Source organism: Diabrotica undecimpunctata, chromosome 6 (assembly GCF_040954645.1).
Source record: "Diabrotica undecimpunctata isolate CICGRU chromosome 6, icDiaUnde3, whole genome shotgun sequence".
Taxonomy (NCBI): Eukaryota; Metazoa; Arthropoda; class Insecta; order Coleoptera; family Chrysomelidae; genus Diabrotica; species Diabrotica undecimpunctata.
Genome location: NC_092808.1, coordinates 146,675,024 through 146,693,619, shown reverse-complemented (window position 1 = coordinate 146,693,619; position 18,596 = coordinate 146,675,024). Strand labels below are relative to the sequence as shown.

The window sequence follows — 18,596 nt, the reverse complement described above, 5'->3', positions numbered from 1 at the left end:
AGTTTCGCTAAAGACTTAGAAAATGACGGTTAGACAAGACGTGCATGTGAATGGGATTATTGACGGTACGAAAAATTAAACCTATGGAAGAATATGAATAGTGCAGAAGAAAGCATACATTCAATCTCGTGGATAAAACATATCAAACATTAGATTGGTAACCATATCATTAATTACGTTGAGGGTAGCTGTACAAAAACTTATATGGGGATATGGTACAAGAGGAAGAATGAAATTGGGAAGTAGGTTCCACATAGAAACGACGACATACTGAGCGTAAATATTTGCAAATAATATAAAGGGATATAAATAAAAAAGTAATTAACATTATTGTATAAATTTGAAAATTTTATAGCGTTGAAAGTTATAAATGTAAGAAATAGTTTTATCCTACTGATAATGGCATTGAACTTTTCTTCATCTAATAAAAAGTAGGATAATTAAGAGTCATAATATAATGCGGGTTTTTACGTATAAATAAAAACTTGTAATTAACATTATACCAGTTGATTTCGTCGATTGGATTAATTGAAAAATAAACTTTTTTGTATTAGCTATCGTCCAAAGTTTTTTATTTACCTTTTATTTTCCTTTGCTCCAACCATAGCCATTACCTAAACGAAATCAACTCGAAATGATATTTATCTGAAGGTGAAACTCTCCTACGATAATACTTTCACTGCAACCACAAACTAGGCACGTTTCATCACGACTGAAAATGAAAACATTAACGATACCAGCGTTTTTGCGAAAAAAAAAACTCTCAACAAAAATATCGACACGGACTAGAAATTGTCCACCTCGATCGGAGTACCGCAGCAAATAATCGAGTATGAAGGAGCTGATCGGTGATCCGGTGGTACCAGCCTTCCTCTGGCACGAACCACGTGCTACCCGGAATACGAACAAAGGTTTAATTTAACAGCAACAATCGCCAATGTAGCGGATAGCACTAGGTGGTGTAGTTGTAGGCCTTGAATGGGGAACGTAGAGGTGGAGTGAACAGTTACGTCTGTTAACGTTTTAAAGCCATTAATTAAACTGTATTTTGTATTGTTTTACATAACTATTAAAATTTTAATATATTCAATTTAATCACTAGTAACTTAACTAGCAATATTAACAGACGTTATGCACAATTAAAAATGGCGTTAAAACGGAGTATGTTCGTTTTGATTGCATATCCATTCAGAACTACAAATTCTAGGAATTTAATAAACTTATAGAACTATTAGATATGATACTGAAAGACTTAACTCTAATCTTATAGTAAACCAAACTAAAGCAATCATCTACACATTTATGATCTGCATTTAGTAACGTCTACCAAAGAAATACAATAAAACAATTGGACAAATTAGAGAAAAATATGGAAGATTAACCTAGAAATAAATGACGAAAAAATACAGCACCTAACAATAGGCAAATAAAGAAGAAAAAGAAATGAAAACAACCATAATGAACAAGACAGAAAAAATGAATCCAAAAATACTATCTTCTTCAGTCCATTTTCGTCCACTGCTGAACATAGACCTCTTCTATGTATTTCCATTGATGTCTACTCTTAGCAATTATCATTCATTGCTTGCAAACGATATGTTTGATATTATCCGTCCACCTCTTCTGCGATTTGTCCACTCCTCTTCTGTTTTCTCTTGATCTCCAGTTTGTTTCTTCATTCTCTGCGTCGATTTTTCAGGGTTATCTCGAGCAACATGCCCGATCTATTGCCATGTATGCCTTGCTACGTTTCACGACCTCAATCATTTTTATCCTGTTACGAATTTCAGTGTTCCAAATCCTGTCTCTCAAACTGATCCCCAGTATGACTCTTTCCATTGCTATTTAAGTTGTAATAAACTGTTCTTAAGTTTTCTTTGTAAAAGCCATGGTCTCAAGTCTGTCCGTAGTCACTGGTAATGGTAAGATACACTTGCCATACATTCTTTACACGATTTAAAAAGTTTTTCCATTAAACTGTGACAACTGGTATCCATGGAATATTGGGGAACCAAAAATCAACGTATTATTAAGCTTAAATATTAGGTATCAAACAAATCCAGCAATCTTTGAAACGTACCTGAACCTTATCTTGAACCAGCAGTACAAATACTGGTTTAAAATATTTACCGACACATTTAAAACCGAACAGGGAGTTGGTGTAGCTATTATTACATCAGATGGTTCCTTAAAATCTACTTATTCTACCATATACTCATTCTAAAAACAACTCCTTAAGTGTCATTCTCTCGCACTGCCTCAGTGTGATTAAAGCCATGCAAAATCTCTACCCGAAATATCCCATAGAGAAAATTATAAAATTTGAACTCCAGAAAGACCAAGAAGAAAGACTAACCAACTGCAGAAACCTCACAACAATAAACTTCTTGTGAATACCTACTCACATTGGTATAGAAGGCAGAATTAGCAGATGTAAGTGCTCTCAATCCTATCGGTAACGACGAATCAGAAGTCAAATATCGGAGTGTGGCAAGTGATTTAAAAGCGTTTTTCAAAGATAAAGTGCTGTGGGTGGAACCAGAAGTGGCAAAATTCGATTTAGAAAATAAATCAGATTAAAACTAGCATTTCTCCATTGCAACCAATAGCAACAAGCAAAAGATCCCACGTAACCCCAACACGTTTCAGACTGGGCCATAGTAGGTATACACAGCGAAGCCAAGTGTTCAGTTTGTGATGTAGTAGACAGTATAGGCAATTTCCTGATTGACTGTCCTAAATGTACCATTGAAAACGTGTATATGGCATCTCGAATAACTTGCAAACGGTACTTGGAAATAATTTCGACTACAGAAAACTGATATTGCTAGCTGACTAGCATATCTATGTTTTATAGACCTGACAAAGGCTTTCGAGCGCATTCAAGTCAAAGACGTCTTACACCAACTCTATAAAAGAAACATACCAATCATTATTATACAAACCATCGAAAACATCTACTTACATATTCGAATACGGGCAAAGATAAATGGAAAACTAACACAGTGTATACCAGTACAAAGCGGAGTCAGACAGGGTGACTCGATAAGCCCACTTCTCTTTAATATAATAATGGACGAAATAATACAAGCAGTACGTAAAGGTCATGGTTAATGAATGAAGAACAAAATAATCCAAATATTATGATATGCACACGACACCGCATTAATCGCGAGACAGAAGACGAGCTCCAAAGAATACACATCTTCAATACAATAGACAAGAAATACAATATGATAATATCAGCAGAAAAAACCAAATGTAAGTATGATAACATCTAAATACCCAGTACGATGTAAATTCGAAATTAATGGGAAAATAATAAAGCAGGAAGCAAGGTTTATATATCTGGGAATAGATATAACTAGTTACGGAGATGTTGAAGAAGAAGTACGACAACAAAGCTTAAAAGCAAGTAAAGCAGCAGGATCTCTTAATGACACAATCTGGAAGAACAAACACCTAAGACAAGACAGAAAAACAAGAATATATAAAGTAGCAATTAGACCTATATTAACATACACGGCGGAGACAAGACGATGCATATCAGGGTCTCAAAGTCTGTTGGATAGGGAGAGAAGCGAAAACGTAAGAAGAGCATGCAATATAGAAGACATAAATAGATGGGTGACAAAACGGAAACAGGAGTAGAACAAACACATTAGTAGAATGGTAGAGGATAGGATAGTACGAATAGCACAAGATAAGTCGCCTAATGGACGAAGAAGTATTGGCAGACCAAAAAAAGATGGTGCGATAATTTAAACAATTTATGAGGCTAATATTGAAGAAGAAACAGGCTTTAAAGCACACATACAAGAAGGAAAAAGAAGAAGAAGATTTAATTTAACTATTTTAGTATTTGCTCTAGTTCCTTGATGTCTGTACTATGTCATTCGCAGACACAAACGACTCAGACGCACACCATCAATGTTTAAACGTTTTTCTCCAAATTCAGGTGTTTAAATACGTTTTCCAATGCTACTCTGAACAACCTTTTGAGACTGTTGTAATTTTCTGCCATAAAAACGGCTATCATGCATCTTCAAATCGAGTGTAGGAAGATTAAGAGAACTGTACTCATAACTAGAAAGGGTGATGAACGCCAAAAAAAATATAGAACCAGAAAAATTATTGAATCGGGAGAATTACATATAAAGTAAAACAATTTGAAAGTATATTATTATAATGAGAAGATGGCCAACAGAAATAATTAAAAAAATCAAAAACTGAATTACAACGGGACAAAGAGGCAGATAAAGCCAGAGAAAGAAATGGAGAGACTACTTAGTGGAAGATATAAAATTAATGAAAATATCGGATTGGAGAACAAAATGCACATATAGAAAAGTGTGTAATTGTGTAAATAAACATACATGATAAGGACTCAATCCATCTATTTTTGAATCTGCATCTTTTTCTTCTAAATTCGTGATTAAGTTCTTTGTACTGGGATTAAATTTGTTAATTGTACTCGGTAGTTCTATTAATTTACTGTGTTCTTAATGTTGTACAATAAACTTATACTTAAAAAATACAAAAAATTGCACATGGATAGACTCCAATCTTCTTCTATCCTTGGCGTTACAGCCCTTTATGGTTTTGATCTGCTTAACAATCTGAGAACAAATCTGAGGATATCGGTGCCTTGCCTATGAATTAGTTAGTAGGTAATGATAATTCATAACATATTCATCTTTAAAATCAATAAATTTAATTAAATCTTCAAGTAACGGTTCCACAAAGCAGCCGGGTCCATCTTCATCCTGTACATTTTTGAGAATAATAAAAGAGGGGACACAGGATAAAGATTATAACAATGTGCCTAATACGACTATTTTCCAATTAAGGAAAGTGTAAAGTGGCACGGCTCCAAAAATAAACATTGAAAGTGATGGATGCATTGTGCATTAATATGTACGTTAAGAAGCAATTAGACTCATTGAAGAGCCTACCAAGGTTCATTGTTGTATATTAGAACTGGTTTTTTGATCTCGCAGATCTGTACAATGCGGTACCCTGCCCACGATAAATGGTTTTTCCTAAGACGTTTACTAAGTATTATACCAGTAGGTATTCCGAATATATTACACTGTTAACAAGTAAATGGTAAATTAATACGCAAAAAATATATAGCAACTATATAGTATATTTCACAAATTGGCGACTGTTTTGGATTATCGCTAGACACTCTAGATGCTAGATAGCCAATGGTCCACTCTAGTGTACAGCATAAGAAGTACATTGCTATAGTAATGAAAATAAGATACAAGTAATTCTAAGTTGAATTAAAAAAAAATCATTTTATAATTTTTTTACAGTATTTACAGTAAATTCTTTTGATAAAGACAGTTCCAGGTTAATTAACAAGGTTATGAAAAGATTTAGATTTTTAAACCATATTTTTATTTTATATACTCAGTGACATTAGAACTGTTACACCCAGAAGGAGAAATTTCTTGAACTTAATTTTTTGGCAACAGAATGACTATATTTAAAACATGCTATGATAACAATACCAATGTTTTATCTTTTCTACTTTTTGTAAAAATAAAGTTTTATCTTCTAAATTTTTTTGTTAAGAGACCGACTTGTGAAAACCAGTTCGTATAGAAATTTTTAGTTATTATTCCTCAGTCTAATTGTATTTAGTGTAAGAAAATCTCTCGAGTTCGAATACACCATAATTACCACCATGTTAGCGATTTTGACAGGGGTAGAATTATTGCGTATAGAGATATGGGTTTGTCGTATCGCGAAATAGGCCGTTGCGTTAATTGTACGGCAATGACGGTTATGCGTGTCTGTCGTGTGTGGACAAACGAAGGTAGAGGAACACGAAGAAGACCAACTGGTCAACCAAGGCGTACCACAGAGCGTCAAGATAGGAGCTTTAGATTACTGGCTCTGCGATACCGTTTTGCTACTGCGCCTCAAATTGCTGACCAATGGTTTGGAGTAGTAGGTAGACCTGTTAGTATGCGTACACTATACCGTCGCATTCGAGCCTTTGGACTGGTTTCATTCCGCCCACGACTAGTGCTTCTTTAGACTGCGGACCACTGTCATCAACTTTTGAATTGGTGCAGATAACGGCAGCATTGGGTACCAGAATGGCATAATGTAGCATTCAGCGATGAATCACGATTCTGTTTAGGAATGCATAATGGTCGTAGGATGGTAAGACGCCGCCGTGGAGAACGACGAGATATCGGGTTTGCTGTTGAGAGGCATGTGTACAGGACAGTTGGAGTAATGGTTTGGGGGGTTATTGCCTATGGTAGCCGATCACCATTTGTGTTTATTCGAGGCAATACCACAGCTGCGCGTTATGTTAAAGACATCTTACAAACCACTTTACTGCCTTATCTCGACGGCCGTCGAGACGTCCTTTTTCAGCAAGACAACGCGCGTCCCCATATTGCTCATCAAACTATGGACTTTCTCCAAGAAGCTGGCGTTAATGTGTTGCCACGGCCGCCCCGTGCTTCGGATTTAAATCCTATCGAACATGTATTGGATATGATGGGAAGGAGACTGTCTGCTTTGCACCATCCTCCACAGACTCTGGCACAGTTAATACATGAAGTTTAAGTTGCTTGGAACGAAGTGCCACAAGCAGACATTGAACATCTCATTTTCTCCATGCCTAGACGTATACAGGAGTGTATTCAGCTACGGGGTCGCCAAACACATTATTAATTTTTGTTTGATTACTTGTTAATAAAAATTCTTGACATCGTTATCGTTTCATTCTTGATATAAATCTACCATGTTGCCAAAAAATTAAGTTCAAGAAATTGTTCCTTCTGGGTGTAACACTTGATGGGTGTCATTGATGTGGAAAGAAGTTTCTTAATATACAAATTATGTAGACAGATAGAGCCAAAAGCTTTTATTGGAAAATTTTGAAGAACATTTGGTCATTGATTGTTTCCATAAGGAATAGTATTTTACTTTTTTACTACTTTCATTACAATTAATTAGTACATTACAATTACCTACATTAATTAATATACCATTATTCTTTCCATTGACAGTATGCATATTTTTTAAAAGAAATGTATATTCAATGCATATTTTCTAAAAGAATGCATATTTAATGCATATTTTTCGATAAATTGGTGCATATATATATGAGCATATTTTTCACATTTTTTGCATATTTGCTTTTTGGCCATTGGGAGAAACTGACACCTTACTTTAGCGATACTCCCAAACCAGTTGCAAGTTGATGGTACTCTAATAAGTTTGTCATAGTAGTACTTGTGATTGGAAAGAGTTTGTGTGTTGACAGCAAAAATGGAGAGGCGTGTTATAATCATTTTAAAAAAGAACACATTTCATTTGTTTATTTAGACGAAACGTGGATTTTTGTTAAAGATGGAATAAAACAGATTTGGCAGGACGAGAGTATAAAATCCATAAAACACCAATAAGCGACATATTATATTGCATATATAAAACATGCTTTTAGTGATGGAGGGGATATTGTGTTTTCGTCAAAATCAAAATCCAGAAGAAGATGATAGATACTGTAGTAAAAAGAATATTGAAGTTCTCCAAATAATAGAAAAAAGGAGGAACTAGTCAAGTAAAAGAAATAAAAATTAATTATTCCTTTCATATGAGAAATCTACCGTTCATCACTGACGGAAACATGGAAGATATTATAAGCTATCAGGAATACGACACAATTTCTGCATTAATAATATACGGCAGTGAACCAACAAGACATCAATAGTTTATAGATCTGCGGTGGACAAGATAAAATGTTATATCCTCTATCCTCTGCCAAAGTTATTCCATTCTCAGTCCATTCAAGAGTATCGTACAATTATATGAACCTTATGTAATTGCTGTGAATTAAAGTCAGCGGTCGTGCATATCGATATGATAAAAGGAATGATCAAACAAATTACAATTGCGAGTTATAAAATTATATAGAGGTTTTCTAAGAAATCGCGTTATATAACTGATATTAGATGTTAAAAAATTCCATTTGAAGGTATTGAAGACTGGTTTAAATTTAATACATAAATTCAAGGATACGCTATGTATTATATTGAAGAAAATAATGTTTTTTAACACAGATGCAGCAGTATATCATTAATAAAGCATTTATTGCGTAGGTAGGTATAAGTGTTACTGACCAAAAATTTATTAGAAAAACTTTATTATAATATAGTAAGTACATATTATTATCATAAAAGCTTTCTAAAAAATTTTATGGTCTTTATAGTTCATTATCGAAAATGGAAATTTTAAGTCACGGTGATTTTTCATTAAAAATAATTTATTTGTTTATTAATTTATTGACAGAGTTGCCACATTTTATAAAAATATAAAAGATTACAATACGTTAGTGTTTGTGCAAAGGGTTATAAGTCAAGAAATTAAAATTTTGATAAAAATGGGGATTAGGGTAGCGATACTTTTCAATCTTGAGTTTAAGAAATTATGTTAATTGCCGAAAATTTAAATTTCTGGGGATTGATTGTTATTTATAGAACACCTCAAATTGTCAACTTTGTTTATTTGATGTAACAATGATTTAGTGATGTAACAGTGATAAATGATTGTACAGAGAAAATTGTGATCACAGGAGACATGAACAGTAGAGTGGGCAAAGAAACAGAAAACTGGAACAATGTCATCGGACCTTATGGGCAGGAAAAACTAAACAAAAATGGAAAATTACTACTAAAATTCTGTCTAGACAATAACCTGGTTATTATGAACACACACTTCCAACATAAAAGGATACACAAGATCACAAGAGAAGTCAAATCAAGAGACGAACAATCAATTATAGACTATACTATAGTGCAAAAAACAGAGAAGAACTGGATAAGAGTAAGGGTAAAAAGTAGTTATGAAATTGGTAGTGACTACTATCTACTAGAAACCACATTCAAAAGCAAAAGAAAAGAAATAAAAAGAAATGAGAACATAAACAGAAAACACAAAGAAATAATAAAAATTTATAAACTAAGGGAAAAAACAACGAAAATAAGATACTCAGAAGGACTAGAGAAAGAGATGGGCAATGAACATGAAATAACAGAAACAATAGAAGAAGAATGGGGAAAATTTGAAAATGCGATGATAAAAACAGCTAAATCAATATGTGGAACTACAAGAAATAACAACAGAGGGAAACGAACATCTTGGTGGAACGATGAAGTGAAAAGAGAAATAAAAGAAAAGAAGAAATTATAGAAAGAATACATACAAGACAAAACACAACAAAAATATGAAAATTATAAGAGACAAAGAACAAAAGTTAAAGAGAGTTAAGAAAGAGAAAAAGAAAAGTTGGGAAAAATTCGGGGAAAAAATGGAAGAAAACAGCACAGAAAACGTAAAATTATTTTACAGAACACTGAAAAACCTAAGAAGCAACAAAGAAACGAAACTGAAACAAATAATGAACAAGGAAGGAACAATAATAAACGACGATAAGACAATAATGGAAAGATGGAGGGAACATTTTCAGCTGATAAATTAGAAAAGAAATAGAACATAAATTAGAGAACGTACAAAGTGGATTCAGGAAAGGACACAACACACAAGACCATATATTCACCATGCAACAAGTAATAGAAAAGCCTTAAAGAAAAATAAAGAAATATATCTGAGCTTTATAGACATGTAAAAAGCATTCGACTCAGTCAAAAGAAAAGATATATATGGGAAAGCCTAAAGAAGAAACAAGTAAGTGAAGAACTGATAGAAGCAACAAAGAGTATATACATGAAAACAACAAATACAGTAAAAATGTTAAATATACAGTCAGAACCATTTGAAACAACTTAAGGAGTTAGACAAGGAGGAAGTCTCAGCCCAGTGCTATTCACAAATGTAATAGATGAGATAGTGAAAGAATGTAAGAAAACATTCAAGAAATACTGCATCGGTTGGAACAGAATGCAAAAGATAAATGTTGAGATGTGTATATTTGCAGACGACATAGTATTAATTGCGGAAACTGCAGAAAAACTGAAATACAACTTAGAGAAATGGAACCTAGAAGCAAGCAAATACAACTTAAACGTAAACAAAGAGAAGCCTCAGATAATGAAAATATCAAGGAAACAAGGGACGGATTATCAAATAGAAGTAATGATAGACCAACAAAAATTAATACAAACAAATTCATACAAATACTTAGGAACAGTAATCAACAACAAAGGAGACATCGAGGACGATCTTAACAACAGAATGGAAAACACAGGAAAACTATTCCAAGCACTAAATAGAGGATTCCTTAATAACAAAGAAATATCAACAAAGACCAAGATGACAATATACAAAACAATATATAGACCTACAGTGACATATGGAGCAGAAAATTGGATATTAAACAAAAGACATCAGAGCAGAATTCAGGCAGCAGAGATGAAATACCCCAGAAGAACGATAGGAGTAAAAAGAACTGATAGAATAAGAAATGAAGAAATAAGAGAAAGACTAAACATTAAACCGATACTCGAGTCAATCAAGGAGAAAAAATTGGCATGGTTCGGACATCTAACTCGGATGGACAATAATAGACAAGTAAAAAGAGTGTGGGACGCCAAACCAATAGGGAAGAACAGAAGAGGAAGACCCATTAAAGAATGGAACAGTGACATCTCGCAGATACTGCAGAGTAAGGGTAAGACTTGGCAGGAAGCAACACAGATGGCATCCAATAGGAAGGAATGGAGAAAGTTCGTTAAGAGCTAGGACACCTCAGAAGACTGTCAAATATTGTAATTTAATGAATTGTATTTTAAACGGCCCAACACCGAAAGGTACAAATGGGTCTACTGATTAAGTAAGTAAAGTAAGTGTTTATTAATTTATTGACAGAGTTACCGCATTTTATAAAAATATAAAAGATTACAATACGTTAGTGTTTGTGCAAAGGGTTATAAGTCAAGAAATTAACGTTTTGAGAAAAATGGGGATTAAGGTAGCGATACTTTTCAATCTTGAGTTTAACAAATTATGTTAATTGCCGAAATTTTAATTTCTGGGGATTGATTGTAATTTATAGAACACCTCCAATTGCCAACATTATTTATTTGATGTAACAATGATTGTCGAAAATAAATACACTTATGTCCATTTACACAACAAAATAAATCGACTTATCGGTTTATCCACCAAAATAGAAATGACCGTAGACCTGAGTTTTACTCTACTATTACAAAAATAAAAACCAATTTTATTTATATTAACCTGCACTACCACAAAAACATATATCCTAGCTATATAATACTAAAAGTTCACAAAAAAGATAAAACTTTTCAAAATCAGGATATACGTCACGTACATCACTTTCGCAAGGCAACCTTTTGTAGAAGTCATGAAAAGTTTCAAAGATGTAAGGTAGTAATTCTATTAAGTTTTGTTTTTTCTTATCAGAAATAGCTACCGGGCCTTCATGACAAAGGTTTGGAGTCAAAGACCCTGTATTGCGACCTCTTCGCTGAAAGTTGACTTTTTTAAAAGGTTCCAAAGGATTTAATGAAGTTTTATAATAAAGAACTCCACACAGCTCTTTGTTGTATCGTAACCACTTTACATTCCTCCAAACAAATTTTTCGCCTTCTTCGTTCACTTTCTTTTGCTGAAAGAAGTTTTAAACAGCGAAGAATAATCATAAAAGTCTTCCCTTTTCATTTCTTTCACAACAAATGGTTTCCCCTTTCCTGTTTGCCCCACTAGTTGCATCCAGTCATAGTTCTCTCTATTATGGAATGGTCAGTGTCATATTCCATATGTGTATATCCTGCAATAAGGAACTTATGGTCAATGGTTTTCAAATGTCGGCTGTTTTGTAGTGATGTAAAAAACATTTACATAACGTGTATATTCTTATTTTGACCACCATACGTATCTGAGTACAATATAACGTGGGTAATATATGTAGGAAGATCAACAAGATGCTTATACAAGCATGAACCAATTTGATATGCACCTCTTTCGGAAATTACTTCGTGCCAGATATGATTATAAGATTGTCCGGTAATACAATCATGGACAGTAAGATTAAAGGTCCACAGTTGTCTTTTATAAAACGCAACGGATATAACTAGATTAGGTGTTGAGGAACACTGCTGCATATCAAAGGTGTACACTTTTGTATAGATGTTGTCCTTATTGTTTATTTTGTCATTTACTTTCGATTTGAATGCGTAGTCTACTTCGGCTTGATGAATAGCTAGTTGTTTAGAATACATAATTCGTCTTTGTTTTCAGCATTTACTTTAATTTTTATATGCAGTTGGTCACATGTTTGCCATGTATCCTTTTTTAGTGCCCTTATAGCCATTTTCATGCTGGGAAAAATGTTCTCGTAAACCTTTCTGCTTACAGGTTGGTGTTTGGACTCTTGTTTAAGATATTCTTCATAAATAATTGATGGATTCGACCGTTACTTGATGGAAATTCATTTTATGTAACAATAAAACACTGAAAACTTTGTTTTCAAAACTTCCAAAAAATTTATTTTAAATTTTTATCACTACAGCTGTTTCGGCTGATTGCCTTTCTCAAGTGATCTGTTTTTGGCATGGGTTTACACTTTATAGTCTCTAATGAAATAGGTTGAGGAGGGGAGAACTGTTTGTCTCAAGATTTAAATATATTACAAATAAGATGGTAATTTTGAATGGTGGAATGATTGTGCTAAGAGTAGTAATAAGAGTAGTAATGTCGTGCAGAGAACAACATATTTGCAGGCAGGCGAAATCTAGGGATGAGTGGCGTGACAAAAAAGCTACAGATAGGAATAAATTTATTAGGGTAAGTCTCTAATCTAGGGTAATCTCGCCGGCAAACGAGAGTATTGTTTCCTTAACCCTCTGTTAGTCGCTTGGGTGACAGGGGTCAACCACGCCAATAATTACGCTCATTGTACTCAACTGGCACAGTTGGACCTTGTCACCGTGCATCTACCTTCATATTAAGATTGAATAAGTAAACTCATCGCCTCGGTTGTTTGAGAGCAGTCGTGAGTTAGTTGTTGTTGCTGTATAAACGTTATTGGTTGACGCTCGTCACCCGTGTGCCTAACTACGTTACTATTTGAGATCAGTTACATATTTTATAATTTTTAATTATTTGAGATATTTTTATATTATTCATATTTTTTAATCAAGGATCCAAATAAGTGGGTGGAATGGTATAATCTTCTCAGTGGCGATAAAAGTGATAATGATTTACCAGATGACAATAGTGACCAGGACGAGGAAGATCATGTTGAAGAAAATATGAGTGAGTCAAATTCTGGACACGAAGTTACATTGGTTGACAACATTGATTGTCCTTATATATGTGTGAATATCTTTATATTTATAGAAGTTGTTCATTATTCAAAGATCATACTCTACACACAGGTCTATTAATCTTTCTCTGCTTTCATTTACTGTGATTTCTCCATGCTGTCTCACTATCTTATCTCATTATTTGTTCTTATTAAAATCTCATTAAAATCTCTAAGTAAAAATTTTTTCTGTTATTTGTTATGTCGTTAATAACCTTTCTAACCTCTTCAAAGAAGCATTCTTTAACTTGGTTCGTTTGGTCATCTGTGGGGTATATATTTTTATAAATGCGATCCTTCTCGTCATGCCGCTCATGGATATTTTCATAATTCGTTCACTTATGATGTCAATATTGGTGAGGTACCTCTTATATTTCATTTTTATTAACATGTCTACCCCTGTCAGTGCTCTTTCTTCGTTTGGTAGTCATCAGCAGGTGAATATATATGTTTGATGTTAAAATCATATACACATTAAAAGCAAGTACAATTAAGTAACTCCCGTTCATCTGTACCGGATGATCCGCGGAGTTAATTATTCCCGAGTCTGTATACGCCATTTCTAATGAGAATGAAAACGTATTTTAGGTGTATAAACTCAGATGTTACTAGCTTTTGCAAGTGAAGGTAAAACAGGGATCTATAAATCTCGAAAAGAATGTATCAAGGTTATGTCCTACAGCACCGCTACATGAAGTCACAATATGATGTTGATGGTGATTGTTAATGCCAAAAAACCTGAATAATTTAAGGGCATTAGAACAGAAAAACTACTTGTTGATAACTTCAACTTAAAGAAAGAGTGAATGGATAAAAAATATTTCAAGAGTGGTTTAAAGCTAAATTTTTACCAGAAAGTCAAAATTTAAAAGCAAACAATTTGTCACAAAAAGCATTGTTGTTATTCACATCCTGAAACTCATGTGCTTAAGTCTACTGACGGTAAAATTTTTGCTCCCAAACACGACTCCATTAGTTCAGCCCATGGACCAAGGCGTCATTGCGTCTATGAAAAGAAACTACAGAACCAAGTCATTCATTGAGCAATTGAAAGTCATTCACTATTCTGAATGTTATTTACGAAATCGCATCTGCGAACGTCATGGAGAAAACTGTTACCAAACATCGAAAATTGTGACGAACTAGCAGTTGAAAATGAACTGCCTAACCTTACAAGTTAAATGAACTCAATTCCTGTACCTATGAGAGAATGTGGACGTAAAAAACTTTTTTACGACGTTTATTGCGACGCTATCGCCCCGAGATTTGAGCATTTAACGGATGAGATGAAGACATCCTAAGAAAATACCGAGGAAAAAACGAAGAGAAGATGAAGAAAAAAAAAAGGAGTTTGTAGCTGGAGGACGAGTGACTCCTGAAGCAGCCTTGTTTTACGTGAATCAACATCTAGATTATCAAAGACAAGACAAAAATCTATAAGCGACAGACTCGTTTCAAAAATTGTAAAAACTGTAAGTATACAATAAAAATTATAAATCAAGGCTTTAGATGAAACTAATTGTTTATTATTTACTTTCAAGTATTCGACTTCCTTTTAGCGGGTTATTCACGATTTTCGTAATCCACAACAGTGCCCATCAACTCTTAGGATCAACAGGAGTTGACTGTATAATAATGTTGTAGAATAGCAATTTGAAACTCTAAAAGGAATGGTATTTTTCAAGGGATAACTCCATACCATACCATTATCTGACCATAAACCTCAATACTAAAAAAATCATCGTATCTGTACTATATATAGAAGTATTTCAACAAAACGAGGGTCAATGGTGAGTGCCTTACTCTCGGAATGTTCAATGTATACTCGGCAGATACCAAGAAATCCCTGAGCAGCTGTAAAATGATTAGGATCATTATGAGTTCAACAAAAAGTCTAATTTTAAATATGACATAGGGTAAGTGCTGTCAGACATTAAGAAATACAGTATAGTTTATTTTAATCCCCTAAAAACCTATATTCATCAAAAAAGTTCAATACACTATTTATTCACCTCAACATTTAGCTCAAACGTAAATTGTAAATTTGCTGAATTGAAAGAACAATGAAAAACTAGTTCCTACTTTGTCCTAACCTACTTATAAACCGAATTGTCTAGGTCGTTATGTTACTATGTATTGTAGGTAATAGAATTAAAAAACTTACCTTTCAATTTATAGTTCAATCGTTGACTAAGATTTATGATTTCTTTTAAAATAACAATTAAAGTTTTTGCTATTTAACACTCGAAACACTACTTCCGTCTTCCGATACTTTGATCGTTTAACAATCAAGAAGTGAATGTCAACAAAAACTAAACAAACCGTAAACATTAAGGTGCGCTTATATTTAACGGTACAGGTATCCACCTGCAGAACGTACCGGTTTCGAGAAGGATTAATCTATGGTTAAGGGTATTCTACAGGTAATTGTGGCTACACAACCAAAGGGAAATAAGAATTATTATATTCATTTCAGGAAATATGGATTAAGTATATAAAATAACAAATTATTGCAAAATAATCGTAACAATATAATAAAAATAAACTTTAATAATATTATTACGTAGACTTAATGGAAAATACAAGAAGTTATTGAATAATAATAATAATGTTCTGAAGCTATTTTCTTGTGGCATTTTAAAGTAATTATTGTACTATTTAAATGGGAATAAGAAACAATTAAAGGTTAAAGTAAGTTTATTTACGTTTCAATTTCCACCTCGGAAACCCACAAGAAAATAGCTTAAGAACGATATTAAGAAACCGTTATGGGCCCAGCGTTATTCAAAATTTTCGGAGATTGGAAATTCTTTACAAGAAACTGGCACATTGACAAAATTCAATTAAATTTTTACTAAGATGTAGAGACAACAACTTAATACCAAAGTACTTGAAGTTACGTCCAGCATTAATATGATACTTTTAAAACGACAACTTTCTAACTAATCATATTATAATGCCAAAGAAACCCTAATAGAGAATAATAACCTACTTCTAATGCATATTTTCCTTACAATGTAAATAAACTGGCAAGTGTACAATTCTGTGATAAATAACGTACAAATTTCATTTCAACCGAGGGTATAGAAACAGAAAAATAATGGGATATAATTATCACATAAACTGTTATTTATTACGTATTGTAGCTTTCGAGATTTGATGGTGGTCAGTACCTCACTGTTCTTCTTTATTCTTCTGAGGATCTCTTTATTTAATCCAACGTTAATGAGAATAATTGAGGATTAAACACTAAGACTTGATGCAATCCTATTTTCAAACGAAATTTATCAGTCTCTTTCACACCTGTTGTCTTTTCTTCTTTCTTTCTTTCTCCCCTTCCTTTTACCCTAATGAGGGTGTCGGATTTGGGCTAGCTATTTTAATTTCCATTTACCCACCTCTTCCATTCTTTCCTGTTTCCTGCCATTATTTTCAATTCCTCGAGTGATTTTTGTTTAAGTTTTCCCGCCTCTACTACTTGCTGTATCCATTTTTTTCTTGGTCTGCCTCTTTTTCTTTTTCCGATGTTTTTTGCTTCATAAATTTTTCTTGTTATTCTATTGGATTGCATCCTCATCAGATGCCCATACCAGTTCATTTGTCTCTTTGCTATTTTGTTCATTATCGGTTCCTGGTTGGCCATTCTCCTAATAGTCTCGTTGCTTAATCTATCCCATTTTGTCTTTCCAACTATCTTTCTTAGATGTCTCATCTCCATTGCGTTTATCCTGCTCTTATGTTTTTCCGGAATTGTCCAGTTTTCACTTGCATAGAGCACAGTCGGTATCACTATTGTGTTATATATTTTTATTCTTGTTTCTCGTGCAAGTTCTCTTTTTCCCATTATTGGGGCTAACGCATAATATAACTTGTTTGATTTCTTTGCTCTATTTGTTATTTCCCAGTCTATTTTTCCATCATTAGTTATTATACTTCCCAGGTATTCGTAAGTTGTTACTATTTCCAATTCTGAGTTTTTACATTTTATCTTTATTTGATTATCTTCCTTATCTCCTTTGCCGCTGATTATCATTATCTTACTTTTTTCCTCGTTTATCTCCATTTTAAGTTCTTCTATTTGTTCTACCCATATATCCATTAGTTTCTGCATTTTACTGTACTAGTACTATGTCGTCTGCATACATTAAGGACTCTATTGTTACCGGTTGTAATCTGCGGTAACCTATTATTGTCTGTAGTTGATTAGTTCTGACTCTAGTGTTTCTTATCAATTCGTTCATTACTATTATGAATAGCAAAGGGCTGAGACTTTCTATAATTTTTATCAATGCATTAGGTACGTTAATTTTCCTCAAGCATTTCCCTATAATATGTCTTTCTATCGTGTCAAATGCTGCTCTTAGGTCTATGAATGCTAATACTAGTTTTTTTCCTGTATCTATGCTTCTTTCTATTAGGTTTCTAATGATATATATGTTGTCATTTGTCTGCCTTCCCGGTCTAAATGCCATTTGTTCTTCTCCCAATACCATTTCTACTTCTTGTCTCAGTCTCTTCTCTATTATTTTCGTATATATTTTAAAGCACACCGATGACAGACATATTGCCCTATAGTTGTCGCAGTTTACATGTTCTCCTTTTTTGTATATTGGTATACACCTGTTGTCACAGTAGTTATTACTCCCTCATACATCTCTCTTACAATCTTCGCATACTGATTGGGGACTCCTGATATATTAAGTGTCCTACACATAAACTCTCGGAAACTCTGTTGTTGGGTGTTGGGTAGTTTTTTGTGTATACTTTTCTATCATCTGCCTTATACCGAAAATTGCATCTGCTGCTGATCTATCTTACATAAATCCAAATGGACTTTCAGATATTGCGTTTATTCGCGTATTACTTAAAGCAGATTATATACATACAACAATTGGCAATTTTGCAACCTGTGGAGAAAATTAAGTGAGAAAGCATTTGGAAAATAAGTCTCGATTCAATTTAAATAAGGTTTCGAATAATTAATATTTTATCCTGCTTGCTATCGGAATGGGATCATAGTCAGTAACTTTGTCACTTATTAAATCACTTAGGTATAGGTACTCCAATTATTGGCTTGTAAAAACTCAGTACCCATAAAATTGGAAATAGAATGATGCTTATGTTTACATGTTATGATATACAAACATATTTCACTTTATTAGTAGAAATATCCAAACATTTTTATTGAACGTCTAAAATTTTACATGTTCTTAACATTTCAGTAGATACTATTAGTCAATCTAAAATCTAATATTGTCCATAATAACTTACCGTATGT

General features: G+C 33.4%; 1 protein-coding gene across 2 annotated transcripts in view; it reads right to left on the bottom strand.

The window, feature by feature from the left end:
* The window catches only part of ced-6 (PTB domain-containing adapter protein ced-6), a 98,314-nt gene extending 82,681 nt beyond the window's left edge, over positions 1 to 15,633 (bottom strand). The window contains exon 1 of one of the 2 annotated variants that reach the window (XM_072535692.1): positions 15,483 to 15,633. Coding sequence is in view for 1 of the 2 variants with exons in the window: in XM_072535691.1 (XP_072391792.1) it covers positions 580 to 611 (32 nt within the window). In the remaining variant the exon portion in view is untranslated. Of the gene's footprint in view, positions 1 to 579; positions 926 to 15,482 lie in introns of those variants that run through there. The other variant, XM_072535691.1, reaches the window with a different exon arrangement.
* Positions 15,634 to 18,596: the final 2,963 nt, after the last annotated feature.